General features: G+C 42.6%; 1 protein-coding gene across 4 annotated transcripts in view; it reads right to left on the reverse strand.

The window, feature by feature from the left end:
- Nucleotides 1-19,748, reverse strand: part of PLCB4 (phospholipase C beta 4) — a 306,829-nt gene that overhangs the window by 103,581 nt on the left and 183,500 nt on the right. For all 4 annotated transcript variants that reach the window (XM_066595660.1, XM_066595661.1, XM_066595658.1 and 1 more), the window contains 4 exons: nt 19,381-19,434; nt 12,301-12,382; nt 10,224-10,324; nt 8,020-8,077 (listed from right to left, as the gene is read on the reverse strand). In XM_066595660.1, the coding sequence (XP_066451757.1) occupies nt 8,020-8,077; nt 10,224-10,324; nt 12,301-12,382; nt 19,381-19,434 (295 nt within the window). The remainder of the gene's footprint in view (nt 1-8,019; nt 8,078-10,223; nt 10,325-12,300; nt 12,383-19,380; nt 19,435-19,748) is intronic.

Below are 19,748 nucleotides of genomic sequence, written 5' to 3' on the forward strand. Positions count from 1 at the left end.
AGTAAACGAGCCAATGATGATTCTCGTCCGCTTTCACACGGGCTACAAAGTTGTGCGACTTTCTGCCGATGTAACAGAGCTACAAAACGCATGTTTTCACTGATACTATGTTGCTATAAAAAATAATGGCGGAATGCTTTATCTTTCTGCGACGTGCTATTTTTTATCTTCCATGTCTCCCTATGGAGCCTACTTGTTTATCGCATCACACAAGCTTGTGATTTTTGTACTATGGGATGCATTTTTAATATTAGACACTCCTATTAACTTTCGTGGGTAGCAGCGACGCGATGTGCGATTTTTCACAAGAAACACCTTATAAATAACCTGTCAATAAGGTGTACAAAATGTTCGATAACGGCACTCCAAATTGTTGTAAAATGCCACGATTTTGAGTGGCCTTAGGCGCCTTTCACACGGGCGGGATTTTCTGCGTTCCACACTGCAAGTCGCGGTAAAATCTGCACTATATTCGCACGGCTCCGTGCAGATTTTCATATGGAAAGAAAAAAGGGTTAAATCAGGGCTCCTGCAGACAAGCGTGTGAGTAGATACACTCGTGATAGCGTGGCGAAATAGCGCTGTGAGGGGATCGCTAGTGTCTACGAATCTGCACATTCAGCTGTACTTTTTTACGCTGCCAGGCCTGTTCACATTGGCGCGGGACATGCCAGCGCCATGATTGAACCGTCTGAGCAGTCTAATTAGTCCCCAGAGTTATCGATTAACACCGCAAAATCCTTTGGTGCCTTGGGTGCGCAAATGCACACAAATATAGAGCATGTGGCGTATATTTTCACGTGCACGAAAATTGATTGAAGTAACGCACAATGTTAGTGAACCCATTGAAATCAATGGACTCTATTCACTGCGGTTTGCACGAGCGATTTTGTGCACGCAAAAACGCGCCTATGAAAAAGTCCTCAGCCTGCAGCAAAATCTGCAGTCAGCCCTATGGATTTTGGCGTGTAACCCCGGAACGGCAGATTCGGTTGCATACTGGCAAATTATACCACCCAAAGGCCTCTTTCACACAAGCTTGCGAATTTCCCCCGCCCGCATCGCGGCCGAAAATTGCATGAGCAAGAAGAAACCAGGGCAAGACCTGTATTCTCCAGCCACGTCAAAACATCGGCTGGCATATTTGGCCACCGATGTCCTATCTTCACCGTCTGGGTGTTTTTGCACGGCTAATAATCGGCATCTGAATGAACGCCTTGGAATCCAACGCTTCACATGGCTGTGATTTTCATTGTGGCTAAATTAGCCGTGTAAAAATGCTTGTGTGAATAAGGCCAAAAGGTTATGACCACATGGCGGATTTTCCGTGTGGACTGTCCGCAGCAGTTTCCGCCCGTGTGAACATCTGGAAATTGGTAACCCTCAAAAATCCCATTTATGGTGTTGGAACTGGGGTAAAGCAGGACCGTTAGGGACCTCTAACATGGGCTCAGGTCCTTACATGCCCCCGCCCTCAGTGCTTGCCAGCGTACTGGACCCCTGTCCACTTCACAGAAAGTGCGCCCAGCTGCCGCCATCTGTCAGTATATGAAAAGAGGGGAGGGCAATATATTTAAAAGGTGAAATGGGAAAGTCCTCTGATATTTTATGATAAAAAGCCACGAAAGTCCCTCCAAATCTCAGAAACACTTTTTGCAAAATGGCCATGTGTGACTTCTTAGGGCAAAATCAGAAGCCCATATGCAAAATTGCGCACTGATTTTGCGGGGTTAACTGATAACAGTGGCAACTAATTAGACTGTTCAATAATGGCACAGATGTGTGATCGGGCCGGACAGTACAGAGAAGCACAGTAAAATAGGCGGATACACACGGGATAGCGCTCCTTTCACAGCACTATTACATCATGCTATTGTGAGCGTAAGTACACCTACGTCCGCAGGAGCCCGTCATTCATTCGGCGAGAGCTGCCTGTGATTGGCTGAGCGCCTCAGCCAATCACAATCAGCTCTTTCAGCAGGCGAGAATTTTAAATCCCCGCCTGCTGATAGAACAGCACTATAGAGCCGGGCACAGCGCAGAGAAGACGCGGTGAGCCCTGGCAGCTGAAGGGAGGTGAGTATCTATTTTTATTTGTTTTTTACACTATTTTTACTGCATTTTCAGGGAAGGGCTTATATTTTGAAGCCCTTCCCTGAAAGCAATTGACGGGGTGCCGGCAGCAGGATCCTCTACTGCAGCTGTCATGTGTGACAGCTGCAGTAGGGAATTGAAGAATTCCTATGCTGCATCTGTCACAGATGTGGCAGGTGCAGCAAGGAATTCTTTTTACTAGCAGGGATGAAGGAAACATCTGCTGCATGCGGCAGATATGTTCTGCATCCCCGCGGGGGACGCGTCGAAGAGGAAAATTGTTTTTTTTTAAATTTTTTACACTAAAATTATTGCTTTTCAGGGAAGGGCTTATATGTAAAGCCCTTCCATGAAAAACAATTCAGGGGTACCGGGAAACCATAGTTTTCAGGTCGAGACTCCCATTGACTTCAATGGGGTTCGTTACTCGAGCATTACAAAAAGCCCGGCTCGAGTAACGAGCACCCGAGCATTTTGGTGCTCGCTCATCTCTAGCTATTACCCAAAAACTACAGTAGCGGTTCCCCAAGAGAACATCATGATACTATCAGAGGTTCTGCCTAACAAACGCTGGCGAGGACTGCTAGAGAGAAGGAATTGTGCCAGCAAGCCGCTGAAGGCTTATGAAGGGAATATCTATGGGATACATGCCTGATTTTAACCCTTTCCAATCCAAATTCCCTGCCACCTGCACACTCTCCAGCTCTTGCTTATTTTGGGTGGGAAAGCACGTTGTGGATTCCTTGAAATTACTCAACAGAAACACATAAAAATGATCCGTCATGCTGATTTTATTAGCAATTTCTTAAAATTAAAAGGGAGTTAATATATATATTATACATATGTGTATATATATATATATATATATATATATATACACATACACACACAATTATATATTTACAATACACTATACGTACATTTTATATATATATATATATATATATATATATATATATATATATATATTATATATGTATATTACACTATGCAGAAGGAAGGTCCAACGTCGGAGCTCTGTTCTGCAAGGTATTAGAAACGTCTCGGACCTCGTCCGACATGGGAGTTATGCAGGGAAATCTTGGTTGAGGTTTGACACTGGATTGGAAAGGGTTAAAGGATAAGGCGACCCCAATTTTTTTGCTACACAACTTCCAAGGTCTTTTCATAAACAGTCCACTGGAGGTAGATGGGGGATTAATAACTCAACATATCTACTCCAAAAACCATATATTCCGCTGTATTTTTGTACCTCACTTCGGTCTAGTTCTTCTACAATCTAGTATTCCTCTCCATAGTGATTTCTATGGTTTTGTAAATTGCATATTTTCTTACTTTCCCACTGATTGTAAGATGTCATCTATAGGCGGTACCAGTCGGCACATGTCGGGAGAACCTATTACTGCAACATGTAAGTAGAGTCCTTCCTCCCCGAGCGGTTCTGTGTTTAATGACCTACTGCTTGTGTGTGGTGCCTTCATGGTAGTGATGATGCAGTTACGTTAACTACCTTCTGTATTAATGTCTACCAAAGACACCTATTAATAAACTTGTGGCCAGTATACAGCATAGTCCCAGACACACAAGAAGCCGGCGGTTTTGCGCTCACCACATTTAAGAACATTCTTTCTGGAAACCCGTTGTGCCAACAGAATATAATTGACAACTTCTGTGAAACTTGTCAATCAACTGGAGTAGAGAATCTCACTGCATGAATAAAAACAAGCTGCTAATTTAAGGCTTCCTCCACACATTGTCTTTCCTCGCTGTTTGTTTCTGGCTCATAAAGTGTTTTTTGGCTACACAGTTTTTATTTTAAAGAAATCTATGAGAAAAAGCCAAAAACCATGCCATAGCTAGAGAATGCTGCAATGTGCAAAAAAAAGAAAGCACCATGCAACCAAAAAGGTGCAGCAGCAAAAGTGAGGAGAAGATGCTACAAGCCCCCGCTGTTTGCGTTTTGTTGCATAATTCCCTGCTGACCGATCGCTAACACACCGTTTTTGGAGAAAGAATCTATAGGTGACACCAGGCTTAAAAGGGTTGTCCCAACAAGAAAGCTTTGAGCGGGCACATAGGCTGGTAACTAAAGTAATAAATGGAATGGGCGGACTACAATACCCAGAGAGGTTATCAACATTGGGGTTATTCACTTTAGAAAAAAAGACAGCTGAGGGGCGACCTAATAACGATGTATAAATATATCAGGGGACAATACAAAGATCTCTCCCATCATCTACTTATACCCAGGACTGTAACAAGGAAGGGAAAAAGGGGGTCAGCACTAACCATGGGAAATATATCCCAATAGAAATGTATAGGTGCACGTTAAACCATGGCTGCAACACACAGTAGAAGCAGAATCCAAGATTGGCAACAGCACGCAAAATAAATTTACTATCAGAGGTATATATACCTATAATCTAACCACATTAAATAATGCAAGGTTCTTAGTATGTAATTTGATCAAACTACATTGGCCCATCCACCAACGTCCAGGTGACCAAGCTCTCAGATGGGTCCTAACTCTAATACCAGGTGGTTTATCTCAACCTGGGAAAGCTGAGTTCCTACCTCTCAGAATGCTCCTCTCTTGGAACTAAGCCTACAAATAAAACCAGGGAGGGTAGGATACCTTATAGATGTTTCAATAGGAGGGGCAGGAGGTGAATGGGCGGCAGGTGTGCACGACCCAGTGAAGGCAGCCAAAACTTCACAATATACATACAGAAAGGGAAAAAGGGGGTCAGCACTAACCATGGGAAATATATCCCAATAGAAATGTATAGGTGCACGTTAAACCATGGCTGCAACACACAGTAGAAGCAGAATCCAAGAATCCAAGAATCCAATGTAGTTTGATCAAATTACATACTAAGAACCTTGCATTATTTAATGTGGTTAGATTATAGGTATATATACCTCTGATAGTAAATTTATTTTGCGTGCTGTTGCCAATCTTGGATTCTGCTTCTACAGGACTGTAACAAGGAGGCGTCCTCTACGTCTAGAGGAAAGAAGATTTCTACACCAACATAGAAGGGGGTTCTTTACTGTAAGAGCAGTGGGACTGTGAAACTCTCTGCCTGAGGACGTGGTGATGGCAAACACACTACAAGGGTTCAAGGGGGGCCTGGACACCTTTCTTAAGTGTAATAATATTATTTGCTATAATCACTGATTACTTAAGAGGGATCGGAGATCCGGGGATTACTTAAATTGTCAAATTTCAAGTCAGGAAGAAGTTTTCCCCCTAAAATGAAGAAAACTGCAGTCTACCTCATGGTTTTTTTTTTGCCTTCCTCTGGATCAACATTGCAAGATCATAGTGTGAAGTGGATGGATATGTCTTTTTTCACTGTTACTATGTTATTCTACTGCAGTGGCCACTGCAGGGCAAATGTAGTATTACACTGTGCTAAGACAAATTAATGTGCCCATTCTAGATTACAGACTTTCCTCTCCTAAACAAGGGGCTCCTATTAGAGTTGAGTGAACATACTCTGCCGAGCTTGATGCTCGTTCGAGTATTAGCGTACTCAATGGTGCTCGTTACTCAAACGAGCATCAAGAAAAGTTCGACCCCGCCCCAGTTTTTGGCCCCTCCCCGCCGCAACGCAGTGCGCGTCAAAGGCAATTTTTTTGTCTGGGGGGGGGGGGGGGGGGGGGGGGGAGAGAGACGAACCTAGGGAACAAAAAAGAAAAAAGCTTGGCATCCAGCGTCCCACATATAAAAAATGCTCGAGTCTCCCATTGTAGTCAATGGGGTTCGTTACTCGAGTAGAGCTCTCGAATTTTACGAAAAGCTCGACTCGAATAACGTGGATCCGAGCATTTGGGTGCTCGCTCATCTCTAGCTCCTATATATAATGCTAATTTACCCTAACAGTGCCCATAGAAAGCCCTTGGCTATTTCTAAAGATGAGCGAGCACCCAAATGCTCGAGTCCACGTTATTCGAGTCAAGCTTTTCGTAAAATTCGAGAGCTCTACTCGAGTAACGAACCCCATTGACTACAATGGGAGACTCGAGCATTTTTGTATGTGGGACGCTGGGTGACGAGCTTTTTTTTTCTCTCTCTCTCCCTCTCTCTGTCTCTGTCTCTCCCTCTCTCCAGCCTGCCAGACAAAAAATTTGCCAATGACGCGTGCTGCGCTGGGTGGGGAGGGGCCAAAACAGGCACGTCACAGCGAGGAGTAGCCAAAAACTGGGGCGGGGTCGAACACGGCGTGATGCTCGTTTGAATAATGAGCACCATCGAGTCCGCTAATACTCGAACGAGCATCAAGCTCAGCGGAGTACGTTCGCTCAACTTTAGCCATCTCCATGAGTCCTATAGGCAGTAAATGGAGTGGTAGTGCTCACACAGGGGACTAGGAACCCTGGTCTCATGATCAGTGGGGGTCCCAGCAGTTGGACTCCCAGTGATCACACATTGAACACCTATAGCTGATAAATGTTTATTGGCCAGGCCCTTTAAGACAGTTTGTGTTGTTTCTTCCAGCTACTTTATTACTCATGTTGCCAAATATAGGGCTGCAGAGTCAGATACAGCTTTCAGGGGTACCGATGTACACTGTATAAGTCTCAAAGACCCAGATATTTACTATGTGGATGTTGTCAGGTGACAAAAGAAAGGCTCCAGTTTACTCCGTTGGTTTCAGCTTTTTTGGGGCTGAAAAATAGCGCATCCTGCAACGCTATTTTTCCAAAAAACGGTGTCATAATTGTGCATCTGCCGATCCCAGTGTGAATTGTGCATCTGCCGATCCCTGTGTGAATTGTGCATCTGCCGATCCCTGTGTGAATTGTGCATCTGCCGATCCCAGTGTGAATTGTGCATCTGCCGATCCCAGTGTGACCTAGGGGTTTCTATGACTCTCTTCCAGGCTCTTTTACTGTTTCCTGTGGTTGATCTCCAACCATTGCCATCCAGTCATCTTTAGCCTATCTTGCAATGGGCTAGCGCCAGTGACGTGCCGCGTGCTGTTGCACATCGCGCAGTTTGCAGCCTCTCACAGCAAAATTCTCATCTTCGTCACAATAAAGTGAAGTCGCAGCAGCGTTCGGCTCAGTTCAGGGTTTTTCGTTACTTGAGGAAAACTCAAGTAAAATGGGAAAAAAAACAGATCTCTTTTCTGCATTGATTTCAATGGGGTTAAAAAAAAAAGGACAGTTAATGGAAAAGCTTCAGTTTGCTTCTGTTCCGTTTTTATTTTAATGGTAAAATAGCGGTCTACAGCGTTATGTTTCCCCGGAAACCTGACGGAATGGAAGCAAACTGAAGCTTTTCCATTTGCTTTCCATTTTTTTTTTTTTTTGACCCCATTGAAATCAATGGGGTAAAAAAGAATCCGTTTTTTTTTCCATTTCACCCTAACAGAAGCTCTAAACAAATCAGCAATACTGTATTATATATATCAAGCTGTTCAGTATATGACGCTTTTTGCATGATCATTTCGACAGGACTAAGGGACATAAATACACGGACAATAGTCACCACAACCGGACTAGAAAAGTCAAATATATCTACAGAACACAACAAGAGGAGCACATCAGCACACATAGGGCATCATTACAAAAGCCACTGAGGAAGCAAACATGTAAAAGGCAAAAGGGAAAATGGGGAAGCAAATTACCGGTTGCACCTAGAGGTTGACACACAAGGCTAGGCAACCGTCGGCATCACCCGTTGTTGCTGAACTCCATCTCCCATTGACTTAGTGATAGGCGGGTATTAATGGGACATGTGGTTCAGCAAGCGTTGGGGATGCAAAAGATTGCCTACTCTTGTCGTAGAAGGAAGGAAGGTCAGCAGACCAGAAACAAAGGCCAGTTCATTGGATGACACATGCAATGGGAGGTTGTAAGAGGCAAGCCACGGCAGACAGACTTTCATAGAAGTTAATGTATGAAAAAGCTTACTTCATTTAGAAAGCTCACTAATTGGTCTACCGTTAAATAATCAGATTTGTCTCCATTGCTGAAAAGAAATTTATTAGCGTAAGTAAGTTTGCACAGAACATAGATATGTAGTTTTATATATAAGAATCTAATAACATACCGATGTAACAGCATTGACACAAGGTGCTAAACTCTAAGCCTTACAATATACCGGATCCGGAATAAACTGTGGCTGTCGTTTAAAAGAGAACAACCAGAGAAACGGTGTAAAAGCCCCTTTGGCTCTCTTAGATGATGGTTACACGCTGCCTATGAGAAGAGCTCCTCTACTTCTCTATCTGTGCTTTAAAGTGGGGACACTTTAGGAAGCGATGATGTCATGGTCACTCAGGTATGACATCACTTATTGATGAATGAAGGTTCAACTGCAGGGACACCAACCGATACTCACGATGAAGGGACCACAGCATGGGGAGATGTTATAGCTCCCTCTATGGTGGATGTCTGGTAACACTGCAGTAGAAATGCTAATGGGAAATCTGTCTCTGTGTTTTTGGGACTGCAGGTTGGACTCCAGCAATCAGAATACTGTGGTATAATCTAGTAATATGACCTAATATTTTAAAGAGGATTTGTCAGCTCTCCTGATAGGTCTGTGGGACCTCCCATGTAAAAAAAAATTGTAGGGGTGCCCCAAGACTAAAAAGCATTGGAAACACTGTAGTAGATACTTGTATCCACAAAAATGCAGCAATCCATTTAGAAATAGAGGAACAGCCCAACGCAGTCATAAGAAGAGAGGCTCCAGGACTGGTGTTTTATGGGGAATACAAGTACCGTATTTTTCGCTCTATAATACACACTGGACAATAAGACGCACCCCTGTTTTAGAGGGGGAAAATAGGGAAAAATATTTTGAACTCACCTGGAGACAGCGCAGGGGATACTACCGGGCGACGGAGCAGAGGAAGCAGCAGAGGTCTGAAATACCAGAGCTCCATGTCAAAGCGGCGAATGTGTACCGCAGGAGGAAGGGAAGAAGCCGATTGGTGGAGGCGGGGAAGCAGAAGTAGTTCCCGCCGCCGCTCACCACCAATCTGTGGTATGTATGGGTGGCAGTGGGAAGGAGAGAAAACGAAATCGCGGTCACACATTAAACTCGCAATCACGCGAAAAACTGTCGATTGCGTCAAATTTCAGCACATTCGCTTTACAGAGTGCAGCGACTTTTGGAGTGAAAAAATGTGTCTTAGGGCTTATTCAGACGACCGTATATCGTCCGCGTATTCACGCCGGCCGTTATACGGCGTCCCTCTCTGCAGGTGGAGGAGGCTGGAAGAGCCAGGAGCAGTGCTCTGAGCTCCCGCCCCCTCTCCGCCAACTCTCCACCCCTCTGCACTATTTGCAATGAGGGGAGGCAGGATGGAGGCGGAGCTAATTCCCAAAACTTAGCCCAGCCACCGTCCCGCCTCCTCTCATTTCAAATAGTGCAGAGGGGCGGAGAGGGGGAGGAGGGGAGGCAGAGAGGGGGCGGGAGCTCAGAGCACTGCTCCCGGCTCTTCCAGCCTCTTCCCCCTGCAGAGAGAGACGCTGTATATCGGCCGGCGTGAATACCTGGCCGATATACGGTCGTCTGAAGCCGCCCTTATAGAGTGAAAAATATGGTATTTACTAAAACAGACAAGTTTGACATGCTAACAGATCCTCTTTAAAATGGGAATATCCTTATAACTGAGTTATATCACTTCGGTGCATTAGAAAGTCCCATTGACAAGTGGGTGGGAGTCGGTGTTATGATGGGTTTGGATGCAGTCCCCATGATGACACGGAGCTATCAGGGCACTTGGGAGGCGCTATAGGCCCACTGCTTGTAATGCTGATTGTCTGGTTGTTCTCTTTTAATAATTAACGTTACTATAGTTAAACTACAGACATGAATGCACTTTGGCAAAATAGTCTATTAATTTGCTGTTTATATTAGTTTACAAAGTTTGTTAATATCTAACCAAGCCAGTTAATCTGTAGATAGTTAGTAACAGCCAGACCGAAACAAGTGTCAGGTAGATCTGAAGCATGCCGGACCCAACGCTCTTCACTATAGGGCTAAAGACACTTTCTAAGCATGAATACAAGTCAGCGGAGATCTCTGTCTACACATGTATGTAAATCACGGAATGTAAATCTGTTACAGTCAGCTACAATCTAAACTAAATGTATCAACTTACATTTTTTTATACAGCTCTTCTATGTCCGTTCTGGGGCAAATCTTCTGTGTAAGTTCATAGAACTTCTCGAATGTAAAAGCAGAGGACTCAATTTCATCATTCTGCAAAATAAAAGCATCGAGGCATATATTCATACTTTTGGTGTTGCGCTAGAATTTTAGCAGAAGTTGTCCCTTATTTTTTTTTTTATACAAATCCATTTAGAAAAATGAACTATTGATGAGCCAAAAAGGACAGATGTTAAAGGGGTTGTCCAGTTAAAAACTATTGAATGGTAGTCCTCAGAATAGGCCATTATATAGTACATCAGCTGGGGTCTGCTGTGCAGGACCACCACCAATCAGCTGTTTACCGAGACAACATGCTTGTGCTGGGAGTTGATTTCTGCAGAAAGCGGACAGCTCTGTTCCCACTGCAGTGGCCAGGCTTGGTATTGCAGGCAAAGTTTCCATTGAAGTGAATGTGCCAACTTTATCAGAAAGCAAAATGAACATGTGGTTGATACAGGGACAATACCAGCCTGTACATGGTCCTACAGGGACCCACTGGTTGGTCCTCACATTATCTTAAATTGAAATGATTAAATGATATACAATATGTTTGGTCAGTCCTCAAACTCCATATGGCCTGCAATGAATAGCTGATTTATAATAATAAGCAATAGGCCAGAAGAAAGAACTGTAGATGTAAGGAAATATATACAAATAATTCTAAGAGCGGCTTCACCCCTGCATATACGTTTTTGCTCACAGCTCAGTGCAATGCACTTGCGCCATGAACGAGGTGCTTTTGTATGCGTACCGTCGCATTTTACAGTACTTATCACATGAGCGTGGGACACTCCCCCTCTAGGATTTAAAAGGCTATTTAGCCTAATGAGGTCCAGGTGTGTTCTTTTCCCCATGGTTTTGCGCTGCATTTTGCGCATCCTGTTTTATATTGCATGCGTATTTGCGACAACCCACCCCATACATACACCATTAACAAATGTGCACAAAATAGAGCATGTTCTATTTTTTTTGTGTGTGCGGGAAATGTGCATACAATATACGGAAAATGAGACAAATCCACTGGTATTAGTGGGTTCTAGTCTCTGCGTATTGTGCGCGCAATTTTTTGCATGCACAAATACATCCGTGTGAAACCGCCCTAACTCTAAGGTTGGCTTCACATGAGTGTGTTTTTGTGTGTACATAGGGGCGCACCCATGTACGTGCAAAAACACGCGTGGATGCAGGTCCGTGCAGTGTTTTCAATCGAATGACGGCATTCATTCGGCGAGAGCTGCCAGTGATTGGGTGAGCACGTCAGCCAATCACAAACAGCTCTTTCAGCAGGCGGGGATTTTAAATCCCAGCCTGCTGAAAGATCACCACTAGAGAGCCGGGGACAGCCAGGAGAAGATGCGGCTGAGCTCGGCAGCTGAAGGGAGGTAAGTACGTTTTTTTGTGTGTTTTTACAGTAGTTTTACTTGATTTTTAGGGAAGGACTTATATTTAAAGCCCTTCCCTGAAATCAATTAGCAGCAGAATCCTCTACCGCAGTTGACATGTGTGACAGCTGCGGTAGACAATTGAAGAATTCCTCTGCTTTATCTGTCACAGATGTGGCAGATGTAGCAGCAGGGAATTCTTTTAACTAGTGGGGATGAAGGAAACATGCGGCAGATGTGTTCTTCATCCCCACGGGGGTCACGGCAGCGGCAGAGAGAAGTTTTTTGTTTTTTTTTCACTAAAATGTTTTTCTATTTTAGGGAAGGGCTTATATGTAAAGCTCTTGCCTGAAAAAGAATGCAGGGAGCCGGCAGAGCATTGTTTTCAATGGAGCCGCCGGCAGCAGCCGCAGCTCCATTGAAAACAATGCGTGCATTCCCTATGGTGCACGCATGTCCTATCTTTGCAGGCACACACCTGTAAAGTACGGACATGTGAACACACCACAGGGAATGCATTGCTGTAAATACAAGCGTGCTTTTGTGTGTGCGTATGCATGCACAAAAACACGCTTGTGTGAAGCCACCCTAAGGTTGTATCTGTGAGTTCAAGTACAGAAAAATACAATAAGCTTGAATAAATACCTTTCCGCTTGGAAGACCTAATTCTTTAAGAACTTGAAAGATCACTTTTTCCGTCTTGCCAGATGCAAATGTTCTCGTAATACTGTGAAAAAAAACATGAGCATACTGATGATCAATAATACATGTATACCTAAAAAAAAAATCATCAAAAAGCCCAAAATAACACCAACCATAACTCCGATTTTAGCTAACCTAACTCCATCAACTGATGATCAGGAGATATGATGCACCATCTGACATCGGTTGGCAATAGTCAAGCATGCCTCTTGGTGAAGAGGTGTAGTGAATCTTGGAGCGTGGAGGGGACTTACACTTGGCCTAGTTAAAGGGACTTGCTTGTAAGTGCTATTTAACTAACAAATCCACTATGTGGAGCCCAGTGAACTTACTCTAATGCCGAGTTTCAAATGTTCATGAATGGTGGATGGGGGTGAGGAGGGGGAAGAAAATAAATATTTTTTCAGTTATCCATATGTCCTCATATTGCATTTGATAAGATACAAGTGAGAAAGTAGCAGTCTCTTATCTTACATTGTTCTATGCTAACCATTCAACCGTGAACGGTGGACTTCATATCAGTAGCCATACACCAGCAACCTATGAGATACTGAGTGTGTATTTAGTCTACCACTGGACCTCAGTGCTCAAGAGTAGGTTGTCTGTCAAGCAAATGACCCAAAACCAACAGCTCTGCCAGATCTCCGACCCTCCATACAATGCCGGGCTCTTTACCTCTTATACATTATAGCGCATAGTTCAACTGTCTTCATCAAACTCCAAAATAAAATGTCAAATCTATGAACTTAAAGGGGTTTCCAGGACTATTAGCAGGTTGGTGGGGGTCTGCCACTCAGGATGCCCACTGATCAGCTGATCGCCAGGCTCGCTGTCAGTGCTGTCCATACTGCAACAGCCCATTTTGGTATTGCAAGCATGGCTTTCATTGAAGTCAATCGGCTTCCAGGGCTATCAGAACTAATAGTGGCCCAGCAAACAGCTGATCAGCGGAGATCCTGAGCAGCGGACCACCACAGATCAACTATTGATGACTTATCCTGGCATGGGTCATCAATAGTAAAAGCCCTGGCATATCACTACAATATACTATGACTTTATGAATGGTGGTGGTCCAACCTCTGCGACCCCCACTGATCCTAACTTAGTGCTCTGCTTCGTTCACCATCTTTCCCTGCACAGTGGTGCCCAGACAGAGTCATAGTACATTATGGCCCTTTCATTCTCAAAAACTGATTCATCTTCTGGTGGGCCCTGAGCTAGGAATGGGCCCCCAACCCTCATGTAGACGGCACACAGCGCTGTACACCCACCGCAATACATACTGATAGGCAGAGTAGAGCATCTTAGATGGGTAATATTTCCATTAAACCCTATAGTAGGCCTCCAGAATACATTTTACTGGTGGGCTGTAGGCACTCATGTCCGACCATGCTCACCCTTATAAAGTCATGTCATATTCTAGAGATGTGCTATAACTTTATGTGATAGAAATACCCCTTCAACAAAGGAACAAAAAGGTCCACCCTGCAGTCTATATATATAAAGAGCAACCCACTAATAGCAGTGGCCCATGATCTGATGACAGCATACCAGAGGAAGATGCACGGCTACAATAGGGGATTTAAAACCCTGAGCAGCATTACATACTGTGATTTCAGGAAATCAACAGCTCTGGGAAATGTCAAAAACCAAAAAAAAATTATATATATACACACACACACACACATATACATATACATACAGGGGGCTGGATGGGGCGGAGCTTAGCTCCACCCCCGCCCCATTCCCATTGCAAACAGCCGGAGGGGAGGAGAGAGGCAGAGAGGCAGCGAGGGGGAGGGAAGGGGGAAGACAGCTCAGATGGAAGCGTATATCAGCCGGCCGTGAACACAGCGGTCGATATACGCTAGTGTGAATAAGCCCTAAAAGCGATCAAAAAAGCCATATATACCCCAAAATGTTACAAATAAAAAGTAAGGGTCATGATACAAAAAAACAAGTCATCACAAAGCTCCATCCATGGAAAAATAAAAAGGTTATGCAACTTCGAAATTAAAAAAAAAGGGGGGGGGGGCTTTATTCTGCAAAAGTGGAAAAACCTAAAAAAATCATAATGTTTTTGGTATCGTTGTAACCGTACCGACCAGCATTTATGCTGTTTGATTGATGCTGTAAAAAAATAAAATAAAAAGCAATGGCAGAATTGATGTGTTTACTTCCTGCTCTCAAAGAAAAAAAAAAACTAAAAGTTTTACAATACATTATATGCACCCAAAAATACCAATAAAAACATTAGTTAGTCATGAAAATAAGACGCCCTTATTACGGCCGCGTCGACGGAAAAATAAAAAAGTTATGGCTCTTGAAAAGCGGAAATGAAAATCCCCCCAAAATCGTTGCGTCCTTAAGCCCAAAATAGGCCCTGTCCTTAATGGGGTTAAACAAGGAAAAAAATGAAATGCCAGATTCAGTCCGTGATGGGCATGAAAGAAGTCCAGTGGGCAAAATTTGCACACGCGATACGCAGCTAATGAAACCAATTGCCCTTCACAGTTTAGACAAGGTGAAATTAAAATCAATAAACTTTAATAGATATATTTAAAACCAAAAAACACAAATAGGGCACTACACACACAGCCTCTATATATCAAGAGGTTTACAAGTCTCTATGACAAAAGAGACTATCACCACGGTTTGCTATATATCCGGAGGCCCTGGTATGGGTACACTCCTGGTACGTGGTGAGAAGGAAAACGCAGGAACTAATAGATCAAAAAATTCCTTTTCAAATTACTTTTCCCCAACTTTTTGTCCTTGCTCTACACGTGTTCATATTTGGGAGTGTTTTATTGGGGTAGATTAATTCTCATCATTACCCCAAGATTCCTTTTAGTACGTGTTTATGGAAAGATGCAAGGTAGGGAAGTATTTTTTCTCCTTTATTTTAGGATTATGGAATTATTTAGGTGATAGTATGGTAGAGACATTTATTATGAGATGCTATATTGTCTCCAAATGTCTCAGTACTATCACCTCATATACTTTCGTAGTGTACAGAAAAGGTACAGACAGTAATCTACTTTTGGACAGGATTACTCTTATGAACAACACTTTATATTTTCTCATATACTTCAGATGTCAACTAGTAGTACTATATATAATCTCGATCTAGGTCTTAATTTTCTCTCTCTCGACGCGTTTCACCGTTCATAGAACGGATCATCAGGAGATCTTATTAGTTAGTACCATCTGTATGTAGTCGTATCTGTTCCAGTGTTTTTAAGAACAGTAACATAAATCAATATCTGTTCCGGCGTTTTTGAGAACAGTAGCATATATCATATATCACACTTCTACAGCCCTTCAGTTAGAAGAGCAGAAAGACAGTGGCTGATGTCGTCACTATATTGTTTGGTTATTTAAGCAAGTAACCACTAATCACATAAGTAGTATTCGTTTATCTGAGTATTTTCAGTGAGCTAGAGAAGCAATTGTTCAGTGCACTGTAATGACGATTCGTATATTGTGCACGTAATTTTCTTTAAGCTTTCTTTTTTATATATATATAGCTCACAGGTTGCTCTACTACCTAGTAAAGAAATTTTCTTATGTATGAGTGGTATTAGATGTATTATCTCTTTTTATTTTTTGCATCCAGCTGGCCAGGGTAACAAGACCCTATAATGTATGCGATTGCTGTACCAATTGAGGAGTATGGCCTATATTTCATTGGCATCTCCTTAGTAACCCAATCGCATCTATGTTCATTGTGAAACTGCAAAATGTATGCAGAAAACACAGTATGCTAGGAAGCAAGCAATATCAGAGACTAGCATAAGTAGATTATCATTCTGACTAGAGATATAATTTTCCTTGCTATAGGTTGTATAGTCTTTTCTGCTATGCTATAGAAGTGTCCATATGTATAGGATCAGAGAGGTAGCGCCTCTGGCCTTAGTGGTAGGTCAGGGCTATCTGTGTGGTGTTGGATTGTTGAGCCTTATAAAGCTAGCTTATTCCCTCCTCTAGGGGAGGTGTCTCAGGTCTTTGGCCAATAGTTATGTGGGTGGGCGGGAATCTTTTTAAACTATCATATTTCTTCGCTTTGTATTTCTATATTCCCTCTTATGGGATATCAATATTGTCTGTTCAATCCTCAGGGAGAGGGGATATATAGATCGATCATTGTATCTTTGTTTTGATTATAGATATTGCTATCGCCGTACTCGGTATTGTGTACATAACATTCCCCAGCATGAGGTTGTGCCGTATTTGCCTTCTTCCTATAGGTTGATGGAGAGGGCGCTGCCTCCGATGCGTTATAGCAGCGCCACAATGCCACAGCTCCTCCTCCCATTCAAGTGCGCGACATACAGACCTGGCCCCGCTCGATAGTGCAGCGCGTCATATGACGCGTCAGGAGCGCGTCGCTTAGCATAGACGCTGCCGGGACTGTTCTGTCATGTGACTCAGTAACGTTAGTGACGTGATGACGTCATGCAGGCGTCATTACGTTCATAGTCATGATGTTCTGTATTGATATAGCGTTTGATAAAGTTGCAGAGTGGAACGCATAGTCACATGACTTGGCTCTGATTGGCCCATAGTGCTCTGAAAGGATTCTAAAGGAAAATACAGTGTAATGAAGGTCTAGTGATCGCTCAGCACCACTGAAACGGGAAAGGTATAGCTTGGCATTAGTCATATGGGGAAGATATGAAAACAACCAGTGATATGTTAAAGGTTGTTATAATTAAAGTGTCGTCTTTATTTTTTATACATATATGTTGTTTTTCAGCCTTCATCTAATTGGATATGTCATTATACAGGATGTTTTAATATGATTTATTGAACGAATATGCATAATTAATATGCATATTGACAGTCCAACTATTCGTCTTAGGAGGATGGGACCACTTTTATGGCCCCGCTATTTAGAGGAATAAAACATCATGGCTGCATTCTTCACATGGGAAAGATTTCAGGACAACCAGTAATAAATTAAAGATATACTCTAGTTAGAGTGTCATATTTGTTTTTTATGTGGTTTTTCAGCCTTCATCTAGTTGGATATTTGACTGTACAGGATGTTCTAATATGATTTATTAAGCGGCAAATTAGTAACGAATATGCATAATTGGTATGTATATTAACAGTCCAACCATTCATCATAAAAGGATGGAACTAGGTAAGTCATAGTTATAGGTCGTAATTTACAGAGTTTAGTAGAATAGCAGTTATTGTATTTTCCTCCCTTTCTTTCTTATATATTTATTTTCTATCATATTTTATCGATCCATTTGATATATTCTTTTTAATAGTTTATAAGTCCCAATCTCAATATATGGCCATATATTCTATGGTCGAACCTAGTATGTTAAGCCAGATTAATCGCTTTAGCATTCTCTGTTTATCCTCAAATAAAACAGTTAAAGGTAAGTTGTTCGTTTAGCCCATTAGGCTGTACTGTTTCCATCCTATAGATCCACTTAGTTTCTTTCTGGAGGAGTAATGTTTCAAGATTTCCTCCTCTTATATCTCTCTTTATCAGTTCTATCCCTTGAAACTTGAGACAGAATTCGTTGCCTTTGTGTACATCCCAGACATGATTGGATACTGGAGTCTTCTCCTTCCGCCTAACATTACCAATATGTCCAAGAATCCTTCTTCTGAATTCTTGTCGGGTTTTACCGACATATTGTTTTTTGCATTCACAAGTTATGAGGTAAACCATGTTGCGAGTAATGCAATTAAAGAAGTCTCTTGTCATATATGTTTTACCAGTTGTGTTAGACATGAAGGAGTTGCTTTTTTCAATGAAATCACAAGCGGTACATTTGGAGGAACGAAAAGTGCCATTGGGAAGTTGCCTTGATAACCAGTTTCCATCGGATTTTTTTCGTTCAAAATGGCTCTTTATGAGGTGGTCTTTTAAATTCATACCTCGTCTATAGGTAATTCTCGGACCTTCAGTAATACTGTCCTTTAGATCTTTGTCATGAAAGAGTATATCCCAATATCTCTTAAGCACTTCTTTTACTTCAGTATGGGCCGTGTCATAAGTGCCTACAACTCTCAAGTTGGGGATTTCTTTTCTTTCTCTTGGAATCAGTAACTGCTGTCTGTTCTGTTCTGCGGCAAATTTATATGAACTTTCTAATACTTCAGATGGGTATCTTCTCTCTTTAAACCTATCATGTAGTTTTTTGCTCTCATTCTCAAAATTTGTTGTCTCAGAGCAATTTCTTCTTACCCGCAGGTATTGTCCTTTGGGTATTCCCCTTTTTAGGGGGTATGGGTGGAAGCTATCCCATCTTAGTAGGTTGTTCGTTGCCGTCGGTTTTCTATATAAGTTGGACGAGATGGAACCGTCTTGTTGGATTTCGATGGATACGTCTAAGAATTCAATAGATTGTTTACTGATATTAGAGGTGAACCGCAGATTTAGCTCATTCTGATTCAGGAATCTCACGAAGTCGTTGAATTTGTCTTCGCTGCCAGACCATAGGATCAGTATGTCGTCAATGTATCTCGTCCATAGGACCACATATTGAGACCAGATGTTATTTTCTTCAGCAAAGACGATCTTTTCTTTAATGAAACCAATTGATTTCAATGGCACTCACTGCACTAATTAACTTAATTGCCCATTTCAATGAATGGGAGCATGCTTGCGTTTTTTAATTGCAAGCACATATGTGCCCACTTTGCACAAGTTAAAAGTACAGTAAAACATGCTTATACGCACATCAGTATGCAATGCCCATTGCTCAAATACCCAGCACCAATGATCTTACCCCTCTGTGACACTGGCCTAAGTGTCTCCAGGCTGAAGCTTCCCATTAGGTCTCATGCACTCAGTAGTACTGCTCTAAATGGGCATATGCTATTGAGGAGCCATGGTAGAGCCCTGTGCACACAGCTCTGCTGTGTACATTAGCCCTGACAGCACAAGCAATGACGGCGAACGGCTTGCCAGTGACTGCACCGATGACTCCTATACCTTCATGAGCAATGCAACAAGAATGAATGACAGCGGACTGTTCGTTCGGACCTACTTACCTCCGGACTGGGATTTTTCCATTTATGTTTGTGAGAAATCTGAGTTTCATCCAGCTGAAAAACACAAGAAGTAGTCAGAGATCCATGAAGTGTGATGTAGATATACATATGCAGCCATGAAGACACCTGCCTCAGTATCGCCCTCCTTTGTGAATCACTATTAAAGTGGTGACGTAGTATAATGAGTGTAATGAAAAGTTCTGTAAGTTCTTTACGGGTTTAGTGTTACAATTCTTCAAAGAGAAGAGTTTGGTACCGTGCCAGCCATAAGAGAAACCAGGTAATCTTGTAGACAGGATGCCTTTTAATGGCTAACAAATATACACAATGTTACTGCAAGCTTTCGGACCTCTCAGGGTCGTCATCAG

This window comes from Eleutherodactylus coqui, chromosome 3 (assembly GCF_035609145.1).
Source record: "Eleutherodactylus coqui strain aEleCoq1 chromosome 3, aEleCoq1.hap1, whole genome shotgun sequence".
Lineage (NCBI taxonomy): Eukaryota > Metazoa > Chordata > Amphibia > Anura > Eleutherodactylidae > Eleutherodactylus > Eleutherodactylus coqui.